The following is a 24880-nucleotide window of genomic DNA, read 5'->3' as shown; positions in this document are numbered from 1 at the left end:
GAAAATAAAAAGAATAAAAGAAAATGCTCAAAAAATTTAATATTCTCAACTCTGAGTGGAAAAAAAAAAGAAAAAAAAAGAAGAAGAAAAAAAAAAGATGTTAGTATGTGATTTTTTCACTTACCTGAAGTCGTAATATGATATAGGTAATACCCAGTCACTGGCAGACACTGAAGAGTTACCTGAAGCCACTGTAACAAAGCAGGTTATGGATTAATATAACATAGATAGACCAGACATGTCCATAGTTTTACTAACAGATGTATTGACATTAGTTATGATAACAGTTTATTTTAATATCAAAGATCAAATAATATTGGAATCTCTTAAACCTGACAAATATTGCACACCAAAACTTCATGAGTATGGTGATAAGCTATTGTGAGAGGAGGTTAGCATCAGTATTTCTGATCAGAGTTAGTGGTCCTTTGACTGATAGCAAACAGTAACAATGTCAGAAACCAAATTAATTATGTTTCAATATCAGAACACAATGTGAACATATTGATGGCGGATTCAAGTTAGAAACTATGTTTAAATATTCAGTGTTTTTAAAAATATTCTTTACTTTTTCATTCAATGTTATGATTAAAATCCAGTGGAAAGATTTATAAATGAAGATCAGATACCAAGAAATTTCAGATTCTTGTAGAGACATTCAACCATATGTTTAATCATCTTTTTTATGTAAAATTCCATCACCCATGCAATGCTAAGGACTTGATAATTGGATCATTCTGTTAATCAGGGATTTAGGAGATGACATCAGGATCTCTGGGCCCAGTTCTATGGACATTCCTTAACTTTAAGAAATCCCTTAACTTAAAATTCTCCATAGGAAAGCATTACCGATTTTAAGAAAGAGCTCCTTAACATAAGATTTTTCCTTTACTTCTGTAATGCTTTTCTATGGGGAAATTTAATTTAATGAATTCTTTAAAGTTAATGAATGGAATGAAAGAAACTGGGTCTTGGTGATTATGTGGCGGTGGACGGTGGGCTGATGGGAGTGTATTTAAATCATGCAAACTTGTTTAAATGTGATACAATCATTGTAAATGGGAACAACTTTGGTGACCAGCTGATCTATCCTGCAGCCTGGCAACCAACATTATCACCACTTTTACTACCATTAATGCATAATGTTTGGTGAATTGTAAAAAATGATAGAAAATTAAATATTCCCTTACACCCATCATTTTTGATGAATGTCCCCATGGAGATAAGCTATCTAAGGCAATAATCATTTATGTATGTTCTCACACAGCTCCCTCTGCCTGAAGATGTAATGGAAACCAAATTGTGGATACTTTTAAATATAAGTGAAAATGTGCTTAAATCTGACTGATAGCTAGGCTATCAGATTGTGAAAAACTTATAATGTACATATAATAAGTTTGTTTTACCACGAAAAGTAAAGTTGTTTCTGAAACAAACGTCATGAATATGATAACATGTTGGGAAGATACTATAGTTGAAGTGTATAGTCTTTGATAATTACATGGTCAAAAATTGTTAAAAAAACATATTATTACTAGCTGTGTTTTTTAACGCATAATTCATGCGTGGCAATTTTCATGTGATTTTCAGATGAATCTCATGCATTAATCAAATGATTTTTGACATGCATGATTTTCACATGAAAATTTCATGTCATTATCATATGATTATCATGCGATTGTCATTCATTCACACATGAGAATCGTATGATTTATATTTACATGTGAAAAGCATGCGTAATTGATACATATGAATATCACATGAAATATTTCACATATCAGAATCATAACTGAATTTTCATCCGATTTTTCTTAAATTTTCAACTTTTCCTAAATTTTGATATTTTCACTCTTTTGCAATATCTCGTGTCATTTTTGTGTATATTCTGTCAAATCTCTGCCAACCAATTAAATCCAGTTACATGTGCAGTATATATCAGCGTCATGTTCGAAAAATATTTTCCAAAAAATGGTAACAGCAAAACTCTGTACGAAAATAGGAACAAAACGTAGTGATGAGGAGAGATTTTTAAAGAACTATATTTTATTGATCTAATACAAAAGGATGGTTGTACACTGATTTTCTAATTAAGCAAAATAAGCAAAACTTAAGTAAACCTAACCCCCACCCCAGGGGGTAACGTGAGACCCCAGGGTCATACAATTTATTATTTATATAAAACACCCTAAGACCTTTCCATCAATAAAGAGTATTTGGTTCTATTACATCTATGAGTAGATAAAATATTTCATTGGAAATTAAAAATTGCTTCAGCAGTTTTGTAGAACAAGTCGAAAATGTAAATTGTTTACAGACATACGACGGACGACGACGGACAAAAGGCGATTAGAATAGGTCACTTGGGACTTCTTCTCAGGTGACCTAAAAAATAGAGTGTGCCGTTGCAACATTACAAAATAAATATAGGCATGCAAAATTAAAAGTTTTATGCTCAAAATGTTTAGGAAGTAATACAATACTATGAATACATGAGATAATCTGAAGTCAGAATTAATCAGGTCGTTCTAAGTCGTTTCGGTACAAATAGAGTCATCTTGGTACATTTATAACCTGTAAGCTATTTTAGAGTTTTAAAAACATACTTTTATTGTTATTTATTTTTATAAAGCTTAACTTGGAATAAAACTTTATACTGGTATATGATATTTTGAAATAATATTTTAAATGGTCGACACGCCTTTAATGATACCTTAAAAAACATTACATCACTTTTTTGAATTTCCAGATAAAATCAATGCACAGGGGACCGTAACTAGATATTATTATCTACTTTTTATATCATAATAAATGTATTCTCAGTCAATGGGTACGTTATATCCCAAAAATATGAAAATATGTATTATAATATAAACGGTAGTTACGGGCCCCTGTGATCAATGCTATTAACTTAATGTAATCTTTTTTTTTCGAAAAAAAAATAAACATGGTTGTTGATACCACTGATGTCATTTCCAGCTCCTTTGACAGACAGAGAAGGCTACAACAATGTACAACTGTCAGTTTCTATTCAAGGTAAATATTGCATGATAAATTTATATATAATAAGATGATAATTTAACTTTTTAAATTATAGTTTATATACAACGTTTTAATCTAATAATATTTGCTGCGATGCATTTTGGTTTATTTTAATGATTAATGATCTTTTTCTTAGTCTATTTTAGTATTTACTTCAGCTTGTTTTTGTGTGTCTAACGTGTGTTATCCATGACTCATTATTATTAATGCATATGCTAATAAGAATAGAGTCAAGTAATTGACCAATCAGCATTATCGCCTAGAGGGGCGTATGTCTATTATTAGACTTGTCCCCATTGTTTTTGTTGTAGTGGCGAGTGTAATTTGTTTGTTTATATCTTAACTCTTTTATGATAGAGTTCCTTCAGGAATCAATCTACCTTGAGTTACCTTCTCGTTAGTGTGTTGAATACGAATTAATTATGGGATTAACATTGCAAACAGACAGTGTGTAACGTTCTGAGGACTTGCGTACAACATATTGATATCAAAGTTGGCGGGCTTCAATGCAGCCGTACTGTATGACCTACAGATTTGTGCGATTCGTTCTAAATCATCGGTATCTTTTAAATTCACATCCTTCCTCTCATCAACTTTATTGTGACTCATACTGAACGTACGTATGGTATATATCGTTAACCATGTGGAACGTACAACTAATGTAGGACTTCATAAGTGCTGTTCGGCCATCGTTTGCATTCCTACGTACTGTGTTTAGGGACGCTCAGGCTACAAAGGCCTACTTACCTCTACGGGACCTAAACGTAGACTGGAACGAGACAGTTGCCTTACAACCCCGAATTGGTGAGAAGTGTACTAAATTGGGAAACTTAAAGACGCGAGAGTTAGGGGTCCTGTGCAAAGCAGTAGCAGTGCGCGACCCAGGGATGCATCGGTAGAAAATAGCTGCGCCCATGACTCCCATAGCTCAAGTCGTCTGTCTCACAGACCTTGTAACTAAATTGGCTGATAGTGTTGCCACCTTACAAGACAGTTACCTCCGTCTGGAGCAGCGTTTCTCTTCATTCAATACAGAACAATCGCCAATCACGCCTACTCTCTGAGTGATAATTCTGTGAGGAACAGTTGTAATGTGAGTAACATTCCTGCTGCGGCAGGAAGCGAATTCCAAGTTCCTACTAGTACAAGTGTACCAGATCAAGTTCTCAAGAATCGTCTACCTGCTACGTCAGCTTCTCAAGAATTCACCTTAGATACGGCGTACCGTCCTTTTTCAGACAAACCCTCTAGCATTTAAAGCGAGACTCTAGCTCTCTCATCGTACACGAGTCAGTTTTTCCTTCTGAATCCATGATGCCACTAGTTGAAACTATTTCCCCTGCATTGAAGAGACTCTTAAGTCTTAGAGTTGTTTTATTCTTACTCTCTTGAATCGCTCGCTTCTCTTGAATCGCTCAGGAGGCTCTTAAATAGCTTAAGAGTTTTCTTTCCTTTTAAATTGCTTAAGACTTAACTCTCTGATTCGCTCGAGAGTCTTTCTATCTTTCTTCACTCTTGATTCGCTTTAGAGTACATTTTCCTGTTGTTAACCTCAAGTATTTTTAGTATACACTTAAATCACCAAGTATTATCACAAAATTACTTTCAAATTACTTGTTTTAGCTTTTTATAGTATTAGATTTCTTGTTAGATTTTGCGGAGTGAGTATAGCCCCTAATTCATTAAAAGTTTATTAGTTATGTTTTTTATGTACTGTTTCACAACACTCTTGATAAACAGATTATACACAAACATTCAAGAGCAGACAAAACTTTATGTGAAAATTTACTTCACTAAAGCGATAGCTCTGCATGTACACAGCTACATTTTACTTAACTAAAGCGATAGCACTGCATGCATGTACACAGCTACATTTTAGGTTCTACACTTTTACGAGGATAAGTTCATTGTAACAATATAAGCATACCAACAAAAAAAACAAAGATCTGACTGACATCCATGACAACGGGTTAAAAATATTTCAATAATATGAAATTGATACTTACATGAATAGTTTGAGTCAGTGGTTTTCAAGTGGGTCGGTCAGGTTTAGGCAAATAAACAATCATTTTTTAGGCCTAACTTATAAACATATGGCATATATCAAGGGGCCCTGGTTAAGTTGGTGTCTGCAGATATATCCTTATTGTGGGTCAGTCATTTATCAGGGCCCTTCCTGACTTTCCAGTTTTCTAGTTGTGCATGTACATGTGCTCATTATGCCTTTGTGTTAATTATTTGTTCATCCATGAAATTTTATAAATTATTGTATAATACTATTTGTAATATTTTCTCATTTTGGTTTTTACAGCTATTGGAAAGAAACATGGATAGAGGCAAGCAACTGGAGAAGATGAAAAACTGCAAAATTGTGAAGCTATGTTATGTAAGTTACAGCATTCATTGATCAATAATAGGTAAAATGTAAATGGTTCAGATATCATCAATGGATATGATCAGCATCTAACAACTTGATCATGGGAACTTGAACTGGCATTGACATGAAAACAGTTTTATTTGAAAAGGCAATTTTCAATGAAACCAACTTTTAAAGATTACAAGCCTTGTTGGAAAAAGTGCTTTTATCCCACAACAAAAGACTGAACTTTTATATCAACTGGAAGACAGGAAGTGGATTTTGATATTCAGTAGTGAATCTAGTGTTGAAATAATAAGGCAAAAGGCATAGATAGTTGAAAGCTTAATGTGTCACACTTAAAGACTGACAATTTAATTACATATAAAATGTTGTATATGTTATATATTATATATTGGATTCAAAGAGAATTAATTTGGTTTTACAGTGCATCTTTTGATTGTTTGTGGGTAATCAAATTGAAATAAATCATCTTAACTGATGAGTTTTTATCTGTTCCTTTATTTATTACATTTTCATATGATTTAAGATTTGACAAAGGATTGTATTGTTGAGTTATAAATTAGCATAACATAATGTGAGATATGACATTTGACATAGAATGCGTACTAGTTATATATAGTACCTTTCTAAAGAAGTTCTAGAACAATTAGAGACTTTTTCTAATGATCATGATAGAATGTCTAAACATGGGGACACATAATGTAGAAATTTATCAAATGTGCTCTTGTTTGTATTTTGCAGTTACATAATTAAATACAAATGTAAAATGCAAGAGAATAGATTTACCTATGACATAATTTACATGATATGCATCTCCATTCATATATATGGATACACAGGATTCAATACCACTTAATTCATTTGCTTCGGTTACTCTATATAGTAGTTGTGACAAGCAAATATAAATATAATATACAATACATGTGAAAAACATGCATGGCACTTTACAGCTGATTTACATATGATATAATTTACATGCGTGCTACGCATGTGATATGCATGATTTATATATGTGGCTACCCATGGTTTACGCATGTTGAAATTTACGTATGAGGCACATGTGTTTCTTGCATGATTCTCATATGTGGATACACATGATTTACGAATGTGAAATTTACGCATGATATAGGGGTGTGCTCTTTATAGCTCAAACACGCATGAATTTTTGCATGAAAATCATCCATTTCACATATGTATTTCATGGGTGGCACTTTTGCCTGTGTACAGATTACCGACACTTAGGATTTTAATTATTATTACTGTAACTGCAATAAAAGGTACCTTCTATTTATTTTTATGTTTTAAATGCTGACCAACAACTAAAAAAGAGTGTTTACTATCTAAGGAATACCTGAGTTCATCTGTGTTGTAGCGACGCCTGGCTGACTAGGTGCACTGGTTGATGAATTCCCCCCTCCTCCAATGACCAGTGACACCACACAAACATACTCGGTGTTGCCTTGGATGCCGTCGGCGGAAGTGAAGGTGTGTGTGAACACGGCTGTAACCAGCTGAGTATGAGTCGTCCCTGTACCAGACGCTGTACATGTTACCTGATACTGCCTGTAGACATAAACAAATACAACTAAAGGGAGACAACTCTAGGTCCCTGTACCAGACACTGTACAGGTTACCTGTTACTGCCTGAAGACATAAACAAAATACAAATAAAGGGAAACAACTCTATGTCCCTGTACCAGACGCTGTACAGGTTACCTGATACTGCCTGTAGACATAAACAAAATACAAATAAAGGGAGACAACTCTAGGTCCCTGTACCAGACACTGTACAGGTTACCTGATACTGCCTGTAGACATAAACAAAATACAAATAAAGGGAGACAACTCTAGGTCCCTGTACCAGACACTGTACAGGTTACCTGATACTGCCTGTAGACATAAACAAATACAACTAAAGGGAGACAACTCTAGGTCCCTGTACCAGACACTGTACAGGTTACCTGATACTGGCTGTAGACATAAACAAATACAATTAAAGGGAGACAACTCTAGGACCCTGTACCAGACACTGTACAGGTTACCTGATACTGCCTGTAGACATAAACAAATACAATTAAAGGGAGACAACTTTAGGTCCCTGTACCAGACACTGTACAGGTTACCTGATACTGCCTGTAGACATAAACAAATACAATTAAAGGGAGACAACTCTAGGTCCCTGTACCAGACACTGTACAGGTTACCTGATACTGCCTGTAGACATAAACAAATACAAATAAAGGGAGACAACTCTAGGTCCATGTACCAGACGCTGTACAGGTTACCTGATACTGGCTGTAGACATAAACAAATACAACTAAAGGGAGACAACTCTAGGTCCCTGTACCAGACACTATACCCTAGCCTGATACTGCCTGTAGTCAGAACACTAGGTCCCTGTACCAGACCCTGTACAAGTTACCTGATACTGCCTGTAGTCATTAAAAAAATGTAATGGAAGGTAGGCAACTCTAGCTTGTATAGGCCCCTGTACCTGTCATGTTATCGGATACTGCTTGTGGGGACAGTAAAGAAACATTTAAGTGAGCTAGCTATAAAATACTCCAATAATAATGCAGTGGTCAAACACTGTAAGGCCCTGTACATAAATGAATGCCCTCTATAATAGATTTGAAGGAGATATAGTTTATGTGACGCCAACAGCATTCTAATGACACAAAACCGTAATAGAAAGGGAGGTTACTCTTAATGCTGACAACCAAGAAGTCTACCAGTAGAAACACTGTAAGGCCCTGTACATGTAACATGTATCCCGATGTATAGATGTCTCAGAACATGGTATGCCTCAGAAAATTATTTCAATGAAGATAACTCATAACTTAAATTTTGAAATGAATTCAAGAGACACCAATTACTCCTTAACAAATAACATCTTTATAAAACATTTTCTTTTAACATATATTGTTGCAAGAAACAACCTAGCAACTGTATCTTTTGCTATGGGTGGCTTATGAATCCGTTGCAATTCCTCTCTTTTATAATCACATGATACTTGATGATAGATATAAATATTTATTCATTTAACTAATATCCCAATGAAGAACTCACCAGGCAGAAGCTTCTGTATTGGTTGCCGTGGTACCAGAAGCCACAGTACTATTAGGGCGTGTCCAGGTTACCGTGACATCACTAGAGGTCACGGCTGAAGCTGCTACATTCACAGGTGCTGTAGGAAATGAAAGAGTATAGTTACTAATTTTTACCCTAACAATAATAGACACCTGGTATAAACAATTCTTTTCTCTGTCTTGGTATCTTTTGATTACATGATTCAATTACAGTCAACCCAGTCTAAAAAGACCACTAAAGGGACCAGGGAAAGGTGGTCTCTATAGACCACTAAAGGGACCAATGAAAGGGAGTCTCTATAGACCATTAAAGGGACCAGGGAAAGGTGGTCTCTATAGACCTACTAAAGGGACCAGGAAAGGTGGTCTCTATAGACTACTAAAGGGACCAGGGAAAGGTGGTCTAAAGGGACTATAGACCACTAAAGGGACCAGGGAAAGGTGGTCTCTATAGACCACTAAAGGACTATGAAAGCTGTCTCTATAGACCATTAAAGGGACCAGGGAAAGGTGGTCTCTATAAGACTACTAAAGGGACCAGGGAAAGGTGGTCTCTATAGACCACTAAAGGGACCAGGGAAAGGTGGTCTCTATAGACCATTAAAGGGACCAGGGAAAGGTGGTCTCTATAGACCACTAAAGGGACCAGGGAAAGGTGGTCTCTATAGACCACTAAAGGGACCAGGGAAAGGTGGTCTCTATAGACATTAAAGGGACCAGGGAAAGGTGGTCTCTATAGACTATTAAAGGGACCAGGAAAGGTGGTCTCTATAGACATAAAGGGACCAGGAAAGGTGTCTCTATAGGACCTTAGACAAAAAGGGACCAGGGAAAGGTGGTCTCTATAGACCATTAAAGGGACCAGGGAAAGGTGGTCTCTATAGACTACTAAAGGGACCAGGGAAAGGTGGTCTCTATAGAAAAAGGGACAGGGAAGGTGGTCTCTATAGACCACTAAAGGGACCAGGGAAAGGTGGTCTCTATAGACCATAAAGGGACCAGGGGTCTCTATAGACCACTAAAGGGACCAGGGAAAGGTGGTCTCTATAGACCACTAAAGGGACCAGGAAAGGTGGTCTCTATAGACCATTAAAGGGACCAGGAAAGGTGGTCTCTATAGACATTAAAAGGGACCAGAGGAAAGGTGGTCTCTATAGACCACTAAAGGGACCAGGGAAAGGTGGTCTCTATATAGACCACTAAAGGGACCAGGGAAAGGTGGTCTCTATAGACCACTAAAGGGACCAGGGAAAGGTGGTCTCTATAGACCACTAAAGGGACCAGGGAAAGGTGGTCTCTATAGACCACTAAAGGGACCAGGGAAAGGTGGTCTCTATAGACCACTAAAGGGACCAGAGAAAGGTGGTCTCTATAGACCACTAAAGGGACCAGAGAAAGGTGGTCTCTATAGACCACTAAAGGGACCAGAGAAAGGTGGTCTCTATAGACCACTAAAGGGACCAGGGAAAGGTGGTCTCTATAGACCACTAAAGGGACCAGGGAAAGGTGGTCTCTATAGACCACTAAAGGGACCAGGGAAAGGTGGTCTCTATAGACCACTAAAGGGACCAGAGAAAGGTGGTCTCTATAGACCACTAAAGGGACCAGAGAAAGGAGAAAGGTGGTCTCTATAGACCTCTAAAGGGACCAGAGAAAGGTGGTCTCTATAGACCACTAAAGGGACCAGAGAAAGGAGAAAGGTGGTCTGTATAGACCTCTAAAGGGACCAGAGAAAGATGGTCTCTATAGACCACTAAAGGGACCAGAGAAAGGTGGTCTCTATAGACCACTAAAGGGACCAGAGAAAGGTGGTCTCTATAGACCACTAAAGGGACCAGAGAAAGGTGGTCTCTATAGACCACTAAAGGGACCAGAGAAAGGTGGTCTCTATAGACCACTAAAGGGACCAGAGAAAGGTGGTCTCTATAGACCACTAAAGGGACCAGAGAAAGGTGGTCTCTATAGACCACTAAAGGGACCAGGGAAAGGTGGTCTCTATAGACCACTAAAGGGACCAAAGAAAGGTGGTCTCTATAGACCTCTAAAGGGACAAGGGAAAGGTGGTCTCTATAGACCTTTAAAGGGGCCAGGGAAAGGTGGTCCACTCAAGGGACCAGGGAAAGGTGGTCTCTATAGTCATGTGGTCTTTATACACAGGTCAAATTGTGTTATAAAGGGTCATTTGGACCATAGGAATGTGGTCTTAATACACATGTTGTTTTTATAACAAGATGGTTGCTAGGAGTGTTTCTCTGTACATCTGTACAACACAACATATCATTTTCAGGGGTACACAATTTAGCAATCCGATTTAATTTGAGAAGAAAAAACTTTCACTAATGAATTTTAGTGAGATGGAGATGCAAGTAAAAATGATTTAAATCTTAATGTTAATTTTCACAGAGAATAAAATTTTCAAGACTTCAATAACTGTTCCAAGTCACAAATATATCAACCCCATGATATTGACTATAAACAATAACAAAGAACATCATTATTCTTTAATAATAGTATTGCATAGACATATAGCCATATTGTTCCATATTTACCAAAAACAATAAAATTAATCTTATATATCATTAAATTATTTTTGTCAACATTAGAAAACATTATCAATATGCACTTACAGCAGAGAAAGTTGTTTTTGTCAGCGTTCAGGAAGTAGGAAGCATTCGTTTTTCTGATGTAGTCAAACGTGAGACCAGACGTCTGTGAGGGGGAGCCACAGGTACCCCCTGATATCGTTTCCTGTACCTTCTCCAGTGTCTCGTATATATAACAGTCACATCCAATGGCATCATTACCACTCAGCATCCTGATCATAAAGAAAGATTTCTATTAGTCAAACGTCCTATTAACAGGGTCATGTAAGGATGCGTCATTCTGGTTTGTTGGTGGAGGAAAGCCAGAGTAGCCGGAGAAATACCAGCACAAGTACCTGGCAACTGCCCCACATGGGATTCCAACTCGCGACCTAGAGGTGGAGGGCTTGTGGTAATATGTCAAGACAAGAGATATCCTATTGAGATCTTTGTGTCCATATGCCATAACTGTTACATGAAAGATGACCTTTTCATGTCCATGGAAAATTTACACATAAAGCCTATAGAGCATTAAAACACTTGCCAAAATCGAAATAGTCATAAATGCATTAACTTTTCATTTTCAATCGATCTCAAAAAATGATAATGCAATACTGAGAAACGGAGTTCTTAATTGATGGGATCACAGATAAATGATCGACCATAGACCACAAACTGTTTGAATAAGTTAACCCTCATTTGATGATGGTGGGTTCATAAATTAATTTAAAGTCAAAATCAGTAATTATATGACTTTAACAATGTTAAAATCAATGCCAACTCAACAAAAGAATATCAAAATAATATTGTTAAAAAAACCAAGAACAGCACTTACAATGTTTTGAATTTGGTGCTGCCTTGAAATTCATCAAATGTAGCTATCTCAAAGGATGCCAGTTGGTTGTTGGAGAGGTCAATGGAGGTCAGCTCGGTCATGTTTGGCAAACTAGGGAAGAAATACATCTGGTTCTTGGCCATGTCCAGCGTCTTAAGTGAACGTAGTGAGGCAAAGGAGTTGGGCTGGACATATCCAATGCTGTTGTTTCTCAGGGAGCTGGAACAATTCATAGTTCATGATGTTTTTGAAACACAGGCAAAGAAAAATTGAAGTCAAAGTTGAGGTCAAACTTCCAGTATACAAGAGATCCCAGAGGGATCTTGGCGCCCACCAAAGAATGATCTATATAACTGACAAAGGAAAGATGGATCTTTTCTCTACTTTTTAAACCTTTTCAAACATACTACAGTACATATAAAATTTGAGACAGATCACTTCAGTACTTTTTGAGAAATAGCGGTAACAAACTTCAACTATCAAAATCCAAGATGACTCCTTGGCGGCCCATCTTGTTGATCAATCAGTCCCAAATCACAATATGCACAACTAGGGCCCTAGGGGAACCTACATGTGAAATTTGAGAAAGATTCATTCAATACTTTCTGAGAAATAGCGATAACAAACTTTGAATAGAAAAATCCAAGATGGCTGCCTGGCAGCAATCTTGTTGACCGATTGGTCCCAAATCACAATATGCACAACTAGCGCCCTAGGGGAACCTACATATGAATTTTGAGACAGATTTCCTTCAGTACTTTTCTGAGAAATAGCGATAACAAACTTTGAATAACAAAATCCAAGATGGCTGCCTGGCGGCCATCTTGTTAACCGATCGGTCCCAAAATGCAATATGCACAACCTACGTCCCTAGGGGAACCTACATATGAAATTTGAGACAGATCCCTTCATTACTATCTGAGAAATAGCCATAACAAACTTTAACTATCAAAATCCAAGATGGCGGCCTGGCGGCTATCTTGTTCAATCGATTGGTCCAAAAATGCAATATGCACAACAAGGGCCCTAGGGGAACCTACATATTAAATTTGAGAAAGATCCCTTCAGCACTTTTTGAGAAATAGGGATATAAAACCTTAACTATCAAAATCCAAGATGGCTGCCTGGCGGCCATCTTGTTTTTCCGATCAGCCTCAAAATCTCCAAGAACAGCACTTACAATGTTTTGAATTTGGTGCTGCCTTGAAATTCATCAAATGTAGCTATCTCAAAGGATGCCAGTTGGTTGTTGGAGAGGTCAATGGAGGTCAGCTCGGTCATGTTTGGCAAACTAGGGAAGAAATACATCTGGTTCTTGGCCATGTCCAGCGTCTTAAGTGAACGTAGTGAGGCAAAGGAGTTGGGCTGGACATATCCAATGCTGTTGTTTCTCAGGGAGCTGGAACAATTCATAGTTCATGATGTTTTTGAAACACAGGCAAAGAAAAATTGAAGTCAAAGTTGAGGTCAAACTTCCAGTATTAAAACAAACAATAATGGTGGATATCTAAGAATGAGTCAAGCCACCAATGAAACTACCAATATGTGCATATTTTTAATAAAACTAATTATTTTGAATCCCCACTCCTTAAGAACACTATCATTGAAATATGAGTGCTATCCCATGCTAAGTTTAAAATAGCCAAATTGGCTCCTTTTGGCCCCACCCCTAAGGCCAAAAAGGGGGTCAGCCCAACAAGTTGTACAGTTTTGAGTCATCACCCCATAAGGATGCTACCGTCACATTTTGTTAAATACCAACCAGAGGTTATGAATTAGAAGTTGATTGTTGACTGGTAGATGAATGACGGATGTTATACGCCACAGTATCGCATAAGCTCACCCTGGCCCTTTGGACAAAGTGAGCTAACAAAAAGGTGAATGGAATTGTATTTTATTAAATTCAACATATATCTGTATGGTATATGCGTTATGAATATCTGCGCATGTGACGTCATGTGTAGCCAATATTTTATTAGTTATGTGTAGCCAATTTTTTATTAGTAATGTATATTTGGTGCGCTTTCTGACAGCTTGACTGACCAGACAATGACGAGACGTTTGGAATGGTGGTCAGAGAGAGAGGTATGTCTAATCTATTTGTATTAACCTGCTTATATCTAACATTTTCCCCACTTCTCTTATGTCTTGTATCTCCTCAGCGTGTTGTTTTTACAATCAGTATAATTATTATTATGTTTAAGATTTTTGATAAAAATAATGTTAATGTGTAAGTACGTGGGTTACCTGAGTGGTCGCCATTATACCGGCCGTTCTGTTTGTATTTTTATTCATTTACTATTCCAGGTGTTGTGAACGCATTAGTCCAACACTAGTTAGCGTTGTGGCTGGGTCACTTTCTTGAATGCCTTCTGCCACACAGAGGTGATCATTATGTTATTAATATATTTGCTGATTTTGTGTGTCCATTTCGATACGATGTACTTGCTTTAGACATTTTGTCTAAAGGGATGTATATTATTATGTATATCATAAGCTTTAGTAAATTATAGTGGTATAGCGCATCGTCTATCCCTATAGATCAGAAACTTTTAGTTTGTAACTTATTCCCGTTAATTGTATGTATTTTAGTTTGTCTTAATTGTATGTATTTTAGTTTGTCTTGTATGTGTAATGTATCGCCTGATGAAATGTTATTGTAACGTTAGTAATGTTTGTGTTTGTGTCGTTGCAGGGTATATTTTCCTGTCATAAATAAACACTAGTCCGGAACTTGCCAAGTTGGGTCATCTTTCTAACCCATACACCACCCGGTTTCAGAATGAATAAAGCTTCAATAGAATACAAATGAGTTACTTACAGAGTTTCCAAGGCGACAAGAGGATCCAACAGACCAGCGATGATATTGGTGATGAGGTTATTACTCAGGTCCAGAGAGGTCAACGAAGCTTGGTTAAGGAAGGCCACCAGGGGCAGATCAGGGATAAGGTTGTCTATCCCTATCAAATATATCCCTAATGTTACAAAGATATAATCAAGGAAGGCAAGTTCAAGAGAAGGTTGTTATATATCCTTTAATATAATCCATAGTAACCAATACAAAAGGTCAATATGTAAATGAAGTCAAATTGTCCACCTAATGATATATAATCATTTGATGGTTTCCATCTACAAAAATACAGCAATTGATTACAGCCCAAGTAAGTTTAGTAAGTTTGAACAGAACTGATTAACCCAAAAAGCTATAACTAATGTATTTGTCATCTTTTAAAACCCATATATGTATAGCAATGTCCAGCTATCACATTGGAGAATAGAAAGAATGACAGTCAGACAGACAGATCTGTCCATATTCTTGTTAGACAATCTGGTATTTGCTGAATTATGTAAAACTTACAGTGTCCGTATATTCTTGTTAGACAAGGCATCTACTGGATATTCTGTTATCTGATTTTCATCCAATTTCCTGACAAAAGAAATGAAACGAAAAAATCAAAACTTTTCATTCACCATTTTCTCATATTTCATCAAGGCAAAGAAGTTGTTAACCATTGTAACTGTAAAACAATCGTTTAACAAGTATGTACCATAAGTAGCAACATACTGTAAAGCATTAATAGCTAAAGATTAAAACAAGTACAATCCTTTCTAAGATAGATATAAACTGGAATTCACTTCACAAGCATTAATTCAAGACAATAAACATATTCAACTTCACAAGCATTAATTCAAGAATAAACATATTCAACCTACACTGTATTGACCGATGTAAGTCCGTCAAATGCCGTCTTGGGAAGAGACGTAAGAGAGTTACCACGGAAATCAAGAATTCCTGAAATCGTGGAGCTGTTAGCAAAAATATTCCCTCGGAGAGTCGTTATCTGGTTGCCACTCAGGGTGCTTAAAACATGCAATAGAATGGAAATTACAGCAATCTTTTAAACGTTATTGATAAAGGACTTATGATGGTTTTGGTCTTTTTTTGGCCCACAAATTCACATACATTTTAAATCAAATTTAGAAATAAAGTACCAGGTAAATGTTTGACATATTCATGAAACATTGTGATTCTATTACTTTGTTAACAAAACTATGTATTCGCCATGGTCAAAATCCCAAATATGCATAACTATAATTACATGTCTCTGACAGTGACGCCATCGAAGGCTGCAATGTCGATGTACGAGATGGCATTGTTATGGAGATACATGTTTGTCACACTCACAAACTGGAAGGCTCCTGTCGGGATGTGTGTGATCTGCATGCTATCTAAATATCTGTAACATAGAGATAAGAAAATAGTGGTAACAAACTTCAACTATTAAAATCAATGATATCAAAAAACAATTTGTACTGGATAATAATTTGTTTCAATACTCCAGCTTCATGAATATTTTATTCCAATGGAGTTCACTCTTAGTTAAGCTCCTAAACTTTGACACTAAACACAGCAAACAAAGACAAAACATATATATATATCTCTGGTTGTTTTTGTTGATTAGTTTGAGTAAAAGCAAAATATGATTTCAGCAATTTTAAAGTTTCGCAATTTACTTAGAAGAATACATATTTATACAATTTGTACATTGTGTCATTTCCCGACTTTGTTTTATGATGTCATAGCTGTTGTTTTAACTTATGACGTCATGAATATTGATGACGTCATATATCAGGTCGATTGAATTACCATATATGGAACAGTTAAAATTCCTGTGAGAGTTATTCCCCTTGTAGTCATGCACGTGATTTATACGGATATTGATCAATTGAAAGTGTGATTTATGAATGGGATTCGTTTACTACGCATAGCAACGCGTAGTATTTTCGGGGAGCACTGTCTTTAATTTCCCCTGCGAACCAAAATTTTGATGATTTAATTTTTAAATGAAATCCATCGTGTGGATTAATAAAATATAAACATTTTCACCGCACGCCGATTTCGGGAAATTCGGCGATTTTTAACAATAATGATTTAAATCTGCTGTTTTATATTACAGTTAATGCAAACCAAACAATCAGTACGTTATCAGACCTTTCATTTTAACTATAAACAAACTCCATAAAGCAAATGTTGAAGTAATATACAAAAATACATTAACAAAATTATTTGTCACAAATTGTTTTGGATTTGCTATTAGTTTACTTTTATGGTATTTTGTTTCATTTTTACATACTCACCGCATATCGTTTTCCAGAAATATGACGATTTGAATTCGGAGTTTGTAATAATCAGAAACATATATTAGCGAGGCAGATGTACCTTTGTAGTATGTGCTTAAGGGTTTTTAGATTCACTAATAAATAATACACGAGAAAAACTTTGATCATACGTTACAAAAGTTACACTATATTTTCAGATGGTTTCAGTACGATTTTAGAAAGATCTTTTTTTTTTAAACTATATTACTAATAAAACAAAATTCACTTCTGGTTATCATTATCTCTACATGTACATAACATATATACTTACAAGATATGAAATTGGTTAAAAAAAATGTTCATTAAATATACATTAAAATTTATCTATGACACTTTACGGATCCGGATTTTACTGTTACATGTATATCATCAAAATTGTAGTAGGGGAACTTCAAAGACAGTGGTTCTGAAAATACTACATAGCTATGCGTATATATGAATTCCATTCACAAAATCAAGGTTTCAATTGACAAATTTGCGTACAAATCTCGTGCATGTCTACAAGGGGAATAACTTGCACAGGAATTTTGTCTGTTCCATATATGGTAATTTAATCGACCTGTACATTATAGCAACGCCAAATAAACAATCATTTGCCTGAAGACTCCTGTGAAGGCAGAAAGGCATACAAATGAAGTCTGGAGTTTTTTCCTTTTTTAGGTCATCTGACCTGAAGGGTCAGGATGACCTATAGTCGTCATGTTTCGTCCGTCATCATCCGCCGTGCGCTAACTTTTCACATTTTGAACTTCTTCTCAAGTTCTACCAGTGTGATTTAGCTGAAACTTACATGAAATGATCCAGACATGGTCCCGACAAAGTGTTCTTATTTTTCGGTTTGATCTGAAATCCAAGATGGCCGCCACAGCTGCCATTTTGAAAACACATTTTGAACTTCTTCTCAAGTTCTACCAGTGCAATTTGGCTGAAACTTGCATGAAATGATCCTGACATTGGTCCCACAAAGTGTTGTTATTTTTTGGGTCATCCGAAATCCAAGATGGCCGCCACAGCCGCCATCTTGAAAACACATTTTGAACTTCTCTCAAGTTCTACCAGTGCAATTTGGCTGAAACTTGCACGAAATGATCCTGACATGGTCCCGACAAAGTGTTGTTATTTTTTGAGTCGATCCCAAAATCCAAGATGGCCACCACAGCCGCCATCTTGAAAGCACATTTTGAACTTCTTCTCAAGTTCTACCGGTGCGATTTGGCTGAAACTTGCATGAAATGAACCTGACATGGTCCAGACAAAGTGTTGTTATTTTTCGGGTCGATTCCGAAGTCCAAGATGGCTGCCACAGCCGCCATCTTGAAAACACATTTTAAACTTCTTCTCAAGTTCATGCTAAAACCTGCATGAAATGATCCTGACATGGTCCCGACAAAGTATTGTTACATCTCTGGTTGATCCCAAATCGAAGATGGCTAACATGACACTATATCTAATTAATTTCCTATATGTTAAGGCCCTTGCATGGTCCTCTTGTTTGAAATAAAATTTGTTCAAAGAAATTGAAAATGATCCTGACATGGTCCTGACAAAGTGACACCTTATATTATTAATTTTACTATTGCCAAGGTAGTCAGATGACCGTTAACTGGGCCCTTTGGGCCTCTTGTTATATTTATATATGTATATAGTTCATATATTCTCACAATTTCACAAATAAATTTTTCACAATCTCAGCAATACCCAGTGAAATCGTGAACAAATAATCCCTGAGAAAGTAACCGGCTGTCTGGTAAATCAATCATAAAATCAGCTTTTTAATTATCCATTTTTTTTTTCTTCTTCAAAACTAAATATATTGTAGATATACAAACTTACAGGTGTTGACAGCTAACTGTATGGAAAGCCTTCTCCTGAATTGTCTTCAGAGGATTTCCAGTCAGACTCAATATTCCAGCTACTGTCACGGATTGGAAGGCTCCTGTTTCGATGACTGATATCTCGGAATTACTCAGGTACCTATACATAAGAAAGATATCATATTATTATACAGTAAAACTAGGTTATAACAAACCTCTAGGGACCAACAAAAACGAAATCATTTCGTTATAATCATAATTTGTATTACACATATGTTACAGGCATCTTCTAGGAATATAATGACAGGAATGAAAATTACAATGTTTGAACCATGAATTTGTTGAAAGCATAAACAATTTGTTATAAATGTATTTTACTGTAGTGTTTATCTTTTTATTAAACATTACAATGTATAGTATGTATGAAGGTCAATTAATTGACATATAATTCTGAATTTATATAGATAAGATTAGGGGGACGAGACAGAGGCCGGACGTGATGCGATAGGGATGTATATGGGTAATATTGTATGCTCCAAATGTCATGGAGTGGGCATAAACAGAATGTTTTAACAAATATAGCATTAAAATAATTAAGCAGCCTTTAGCTGATACATATTTATCTAACCTATAAAATCATAACAGTAAAATGTAAACCAACTTCATGGCTAATAAATTTCACAATTTCCATTTCAAAACAAGTTCGCAAAGATTATAATATATAAACATTCGCAGATATAAAAATACTGGCAATGGAAATTCCTAGATAAGTATAAAAGGTGTAAATACGCTTGGATTTTGAAATTAGTAAATTGCATGTAAAAACATTTAGTTTACAGTAATTTAAAAACATTTACTCACAAGTTATTTCCAACAACTGTGCCACTGAATACACCGGCAGGAACCTCTGTGAATCTGTTATTGCCCAGATTCAGATAATTCACATTTAAGTTTGAAAAGTCACCACCTTTTGGATATCGGGTGAGCTTGTTGTCCTGAAGGTTCCTAAAACATACCAATTTCCGTTCTCTATATTTTGTAATTTTGTATAGTCTGTGATCTCCTATGGCATGAAGGTATTGGTTGTGATATTGTCTGATTTTTTATTCTTAAACATCGTATTTTTCAGAGAAATAAAACATTGAACATTGAGCTCGAGTGCATTTATTAGTTTTCTTTATAAACTTTTATGTATATGTCTAATTTATATTACCATTACTCTGGCCATCCTATATAGATTTAATCAATATAAATCTATGCATAATCATAAATTGACATGTGCTAATAGTGGGCTGAAAAAGTTTTATTTGTTCTCCAAAGAATGGAGCAATATGATCTAGCATTGGTCAAATAGACACAACTAATTATCAGCGAAAGATCATGGCTGTATGCATGGTCACCACAAACGCATTGCTGACTGTGGCCAAAAACAAAACTTTTACGGAAGAAAATAACTTATTTTTGGTTATACCCCTCCAATAAAACTCACAGATATGTGAGACTGCTGATGTGGGCGAATGTCCCATCTTCTATATAAGCAATGTCATTATTGGAAGCCGAGAAACGGTAGGTCAGTGGACAGTCAGAAAACATCACCTTTGTCAGCCAGCCAATGTTGTTGGAATCCAGCTGACTGAGAAAACAAAATGGGATTATATGGTAATGCTGTTCAACACATGTATAACAAACCATCTTAATTTAAAAGTAAGCAAGGGCAATCAAAATACTAAATATGTCTGTGAGGGCAATACTTAATACTTACAGGTCTGTGAGTGCAGTACAGTTGGTGAATGCTGTGTCAGGAATGACACTGATCTGGTTGCCGGACAGTGTGAGAGTTGTCAATGAGGCGAGGTTCGTAAAGGGATTGTTGTGTGTGAATCGAAAACAGTTGCTTCCTAGGCCACTATAAAACATTAATTAATTAGATAAACTCATGTTGAAAATATTTTAAAGTAACTTTTGCATCTTCATAATGGTTGCATATGTGAAAATTATCTATATTCAGAGAGGTAGATTGTTAAGTAAAAATAGCAGATATGTTATTGATTCATTATATGTCGGTTAATAATTAAGTTACTACGCATACGAAAATTTTGGAATTTTGAAATTATTTACTGTCAAGAAATATTATAATTCTAAGAAACACCTATTCAATTATTTTTTTTGTTGTAAAAGCCTTCAGTGAAACTCGGTAGTGAACTATTGTTCACCGGTATTATGTCTATTACAGTTTAACTTACATGGAAGTGATAGTGGAAGGGAAAGAATCGTTTTCTATAACTACTATGTTGTTACTGCCGAGGGATCTACAACGAAGCAACATAATCCAATTAATAATGCAAAGATATGCTAATTAATATCGCTAACATAATCCAATTAATATTGCCAACTTAATCCAATTAATATTGCCAATCAATCTCATTAATATTGCTACATAATCCAATTAATTTTGCCAACTTAATCCAATTAATATTGCCAATCAATCTCATTAATATCACTAACATAATCCAATTAATATTGCCAAATCCAATTAATATTGCCAATTAATCTATTAATAGGCTACAAATCCAATTAATATTAATCAATTAAATTGCCAATTAATCTCATTAATATGGCTACATAATCCAATTAATATTGCCAACTTAATCCAATTAAAATTGCCAATCAATCTCATAAATATCACTACATAATCAATTAATTTGCCAACTTTATGCCAAATTATATGCAATTAATTTATTATATCCAACTTAATCCAATTAATATTGCCAATTAATCCAATTAATTTTGCCAACTTAATCCAATTAATATTGCCAACTTAATCCAATTAATATTGCCAATCAATCTCATTAATATCGCTACCTAATCCATTTAACTCATTCTACCGTACTTAATATTCTTTCCAGATTCCATACTGAAAGTAGTTATAAGTCTCGCCTTCATTTTTGAGAAAACGACCAGTTGTTGTGTGCTAATTCATTAAGTTTAAACATGCTAAAGTTATGGCATTAATTTTAGCTTACTTAGAAATATTTTATGAGATATTTAAAACCTGCATCAAAATTTTATTTTGATAGTGAAAACGAAGGTGGAACAAACTGCCATTTTAATTATTTATGATGATAATGTCTGTTTGATTTATCTTGTACCCCTGCTACAAAAATATATACATGGTCGAAATAAATATTTATTTAGCATCCAGAAATTTTGTTTTGAACTTAAAATACTTTTCAAATATCACTGGAAATTCATTACGACTTAATACTTACATAGTCACTATTGCCGGGAGTTGTGAGAAAGTTCCTGTTTCTATGAAGGTCAGATAGTTACTGTCCAGCTGTAGACTTTGTAGGGACGTCATGTTAGCCGAGCGGACAGTTTGTGGAACGTACTGGAACTGGTTACTGCTCAAATCCCTGAAAGATAAAAAAAAATTGGATGGATGGCAGGAAAAGCTCACTTAAAACTGATCATCAAACAAGAGTCCCAGAGGGCTTGTATCACTCAAATGGTTTGTAGTGCCAAGTAATGTTCTGAATATAGGTTCACTGGTTTCTTTATGAAGGAGTTTAAATATTTACCTCTAATTTCCCTATTAGGCCCCACTCATTTTGCTACAGAAGATCAGAGCCAAAATTCATATTACAACTGTTCCCCTTTTCCAGATAGTTTCTGGCCGAACTTGGTTACAATCAATGCAGAATTTTATAAATAGCAGCAATTAAAAGGATTTACCTCTATTTCCCCTATTTGGCCCTGCCCCTCCTGCCCCTAGGGGGTCAGAGCCAAAATTAATACAAACACTGTTCCCTTCCCTCAAGGATGTTTCTGGCTAAATTTGCTTAATGGTCCCTGTTCCCCCTGCCCCTAGGGGGTCAGAGCCAAAATTTATACACACTCTGTTCCCCTTCCCCCAAGGAAGTTTCTGGCCAAATTTGGTTAGAATTCATTCAGAATTCTATGACTAGTAGCGTTTTAAAGGATTTACCTCTATTTGCTTAATGGTCCCTGTTCCCCCTGCCCCTAGGGGGTCAGAGCCAAAATTTATACACACTCTGTTCCCCTTCCCCCAAGGAAGTTTCTGGCCAAATTTGGTTAGAATTCATTCAGAATTCTATGACTAGTAGCGTTTTAAAGGAAATGTTGACAGACGGACGGACGAAGGATGGAAGCCGTGCCATGACATAAGCTCACCACCCTTCGTGCCAGGTGAGATAAAAATATTTTAATCTTTCACATTTATTATCAATATAGATATAAATACTTACAAAGAGTTAAGATACGTCAGACAGGTCATTACATCGTCAGGGAATTTATCATTGGTGAGGAGGTTGGCAGCCAGATTTAGGTAGTACAGGATGGTCAGATCACAGAAATCCGTGGACAGGAACTCAGGAATTAAATTAGAGTGAAGATACCTGGAATATAGAAACATATGCAACAATGAAATTCATGGACAGGAACTCAGGAATCAAATTGGAGTGAAGATACCTGGAATATAGAAACATATGCAACAATGAAATTCATGGACAGGAACTCAGGAATCAAATTGGAGTGAAGATACCTGGAATATAGAAACATATGCAACAATGAAATTCATGGACAGGAACTCAGGAATCAAATTGGAGTGAAGATACCTGGAATACAGAAACATATGCAACAATGAAATTCATGGACAGGAACTCAGGAATCAAATTGGAGTGAAGATACCTGAATATAGAAACATATGCAATCAATGAAATTCATGGACAGGAACTCTCCAATTGATTGGATAAGAGATAAACAGGATCTAGCAACAACATAATATGTAACAATTAAATTCATGGAAAGGAAGAGTGGGATCAAATTGGAGTGGAAATATATGGATCACAGTATTAAAACATGCAGATATATGTAACAATACAAACAAATAATTTTGAAATTCTCATAAAGTACTAATAGAAATATTATTGCAAAGGGCACCTTGACCTATGGTCTGATGAACTATAAACATAACCACTGCAAGCAAAAACACATTCTTCTCACAGAAGATTTTAACAAGAATGTTTCAATAATTGTGATCTTTTTGAATAGTTTTATTCTACAACCCTGAAAGTCAGACAGCTTGTAACTTTTACTTGTGGATACCACAACTATGTCTTTGGTTCACATCAAAAGAACCTACATATAGCGGATGTTTGGAGAGGTTCTCCACAGTACAAAGTTCCTCTGTCGCTTTTCGTGTAAATTCAGGGCTGTGGGAGAGAAGCCGTCAACACCATAAAGGGTCATGTTGGTGATTCGGTTGTTGTCAATAAACCTATAAAAAAACAATAGTAATCAACAGGAATCTTTAATGAAAAAATACAAATTATTAGACAATCAGACAGGACATTAAAATGCTAAATTATAACTGTAGATATACATATATCAGTAATCACCTATGTGAGGTCAAATTGTGTTAAAATTGGCCATATAAGACCCTCAGAATGTGGTCTTTCTAAATAGGTGGTCATTATAAGTAGATGGCCTTTATACAGAGGTGGTCTTTATACAAAGGTGGTCTTTAACAGAGGTGGTCTTTATAAGTAGGTAGTCTTTATACAGAGATGGTCCTTATACAGAGGTGGTCTTTATAAGAAGGTAGTCTTTATACAGAGATGGTCCTTATACAGAGGTGGTCTTTATAAGAAGGTAGTCTTTATACAGAGATGGTCTTTATACAGAGGTGGTCTTTATACAAAGGTGGTCTTTATACAGAGGTAGTCTTTATACAGAGATGGTCTTTATACAGAGATGGTCTTTATACAGAGGTGGTCTTTATACAAAGAGAGTGGTCTTTATACAGAGGTAGTCTTATACTGGTCTTTATACAGAGGTGGTCTTTATACAAAGGTGGTCTTTATACAGAGGTAGTCTTTATACAGAGATGGTCTTTATACAGAGATGGTCTTTATGCAGAGGTGGTCTTTATACAGAGGTGATTACTGATATAGGTATGC

At 35.8% G+C, this 24880-nt stretch overlaps 1 protein-coding gene across 1 annotated transcript in view; it reads right to left on the bottom strand.

Annotated features, from left to right (window-relative positions):
• The window catches only part of LOC138328888 (uncharacterized), a 96715-nt gene that overhangs the window by 30207 nt on the left and 41628 nt on the right, over positions 1–24880 (bottom strand). The window contains exons 15-32 of the mRNA XM_069275604.1: positions 24064–24198; positions 23168–23317; positions 22169–22315; positions 21143–21208; positions 20662–20805; positions 20389–20532; positions 19761–19904; positions 18919–19059; positions 16026–16163; positions 15640–15786; positions 15284–15352; positions 15023–15054; positions 14747–14885; positions 13106–13324; positions 11136–11323; positions 8489–8606; positions 6771–6982; positions 125–191 (exon numbers count right to left, since the gene is read on the bottom strand). Coding sequence (XP_069131705.1) covers positions 125–191; positions 6771–6982; positions 8489–8606; positions 11136–11323; positions 13106–13324; positions 14747–14885; positions 15023–15054; positions 15284–15352; positions 15640–15786; positions 16026–16163; positions 18919–19059; positions 19761–19904; positions 20389–20532; positions 20662–20805; positions 21143–21208; positions 22169–22315; positions 23168–23317; positions 24064–24198 — 2400 coding nt within the window. The remainder of the gene's footprint in view (positions 1–124; positions 192–6770; positions 6983–8488; positions 8607–11135; positions 11324–13105; positions 13325–14746; positions 14886–15022; positions 15055–15283; positions 15353–15639; positions 15787–16025; positions 16164–18918; positions 19060–19760; positions 19905–20388; positions 20533–20661; positions 20806–21142; positions 21209–22168; positions 22316–23167; positions 23318–24063; positions 24199–24880) is intronic.

The sequence above is a fragment of the Argopecten irradians genome, chromosome 8 (genome assembly GCF_041381155.1).
Source record: "Argopecten irradians isolate NY chromosome 8, Ai_NY, whole genome shotgun sequence".
In the NCBI taxonomy this organism is placed as follows: Eukaryota; Metazoa; Mollusca; class Bivalvia; order Pectinida; family Pectinidae; genus Argopecten; species Argopecten irradians.
Note: the sequence above shows the minus strand (reverse complement) of the source record. Positions and strands in the feature narration are given on the sequence as shown.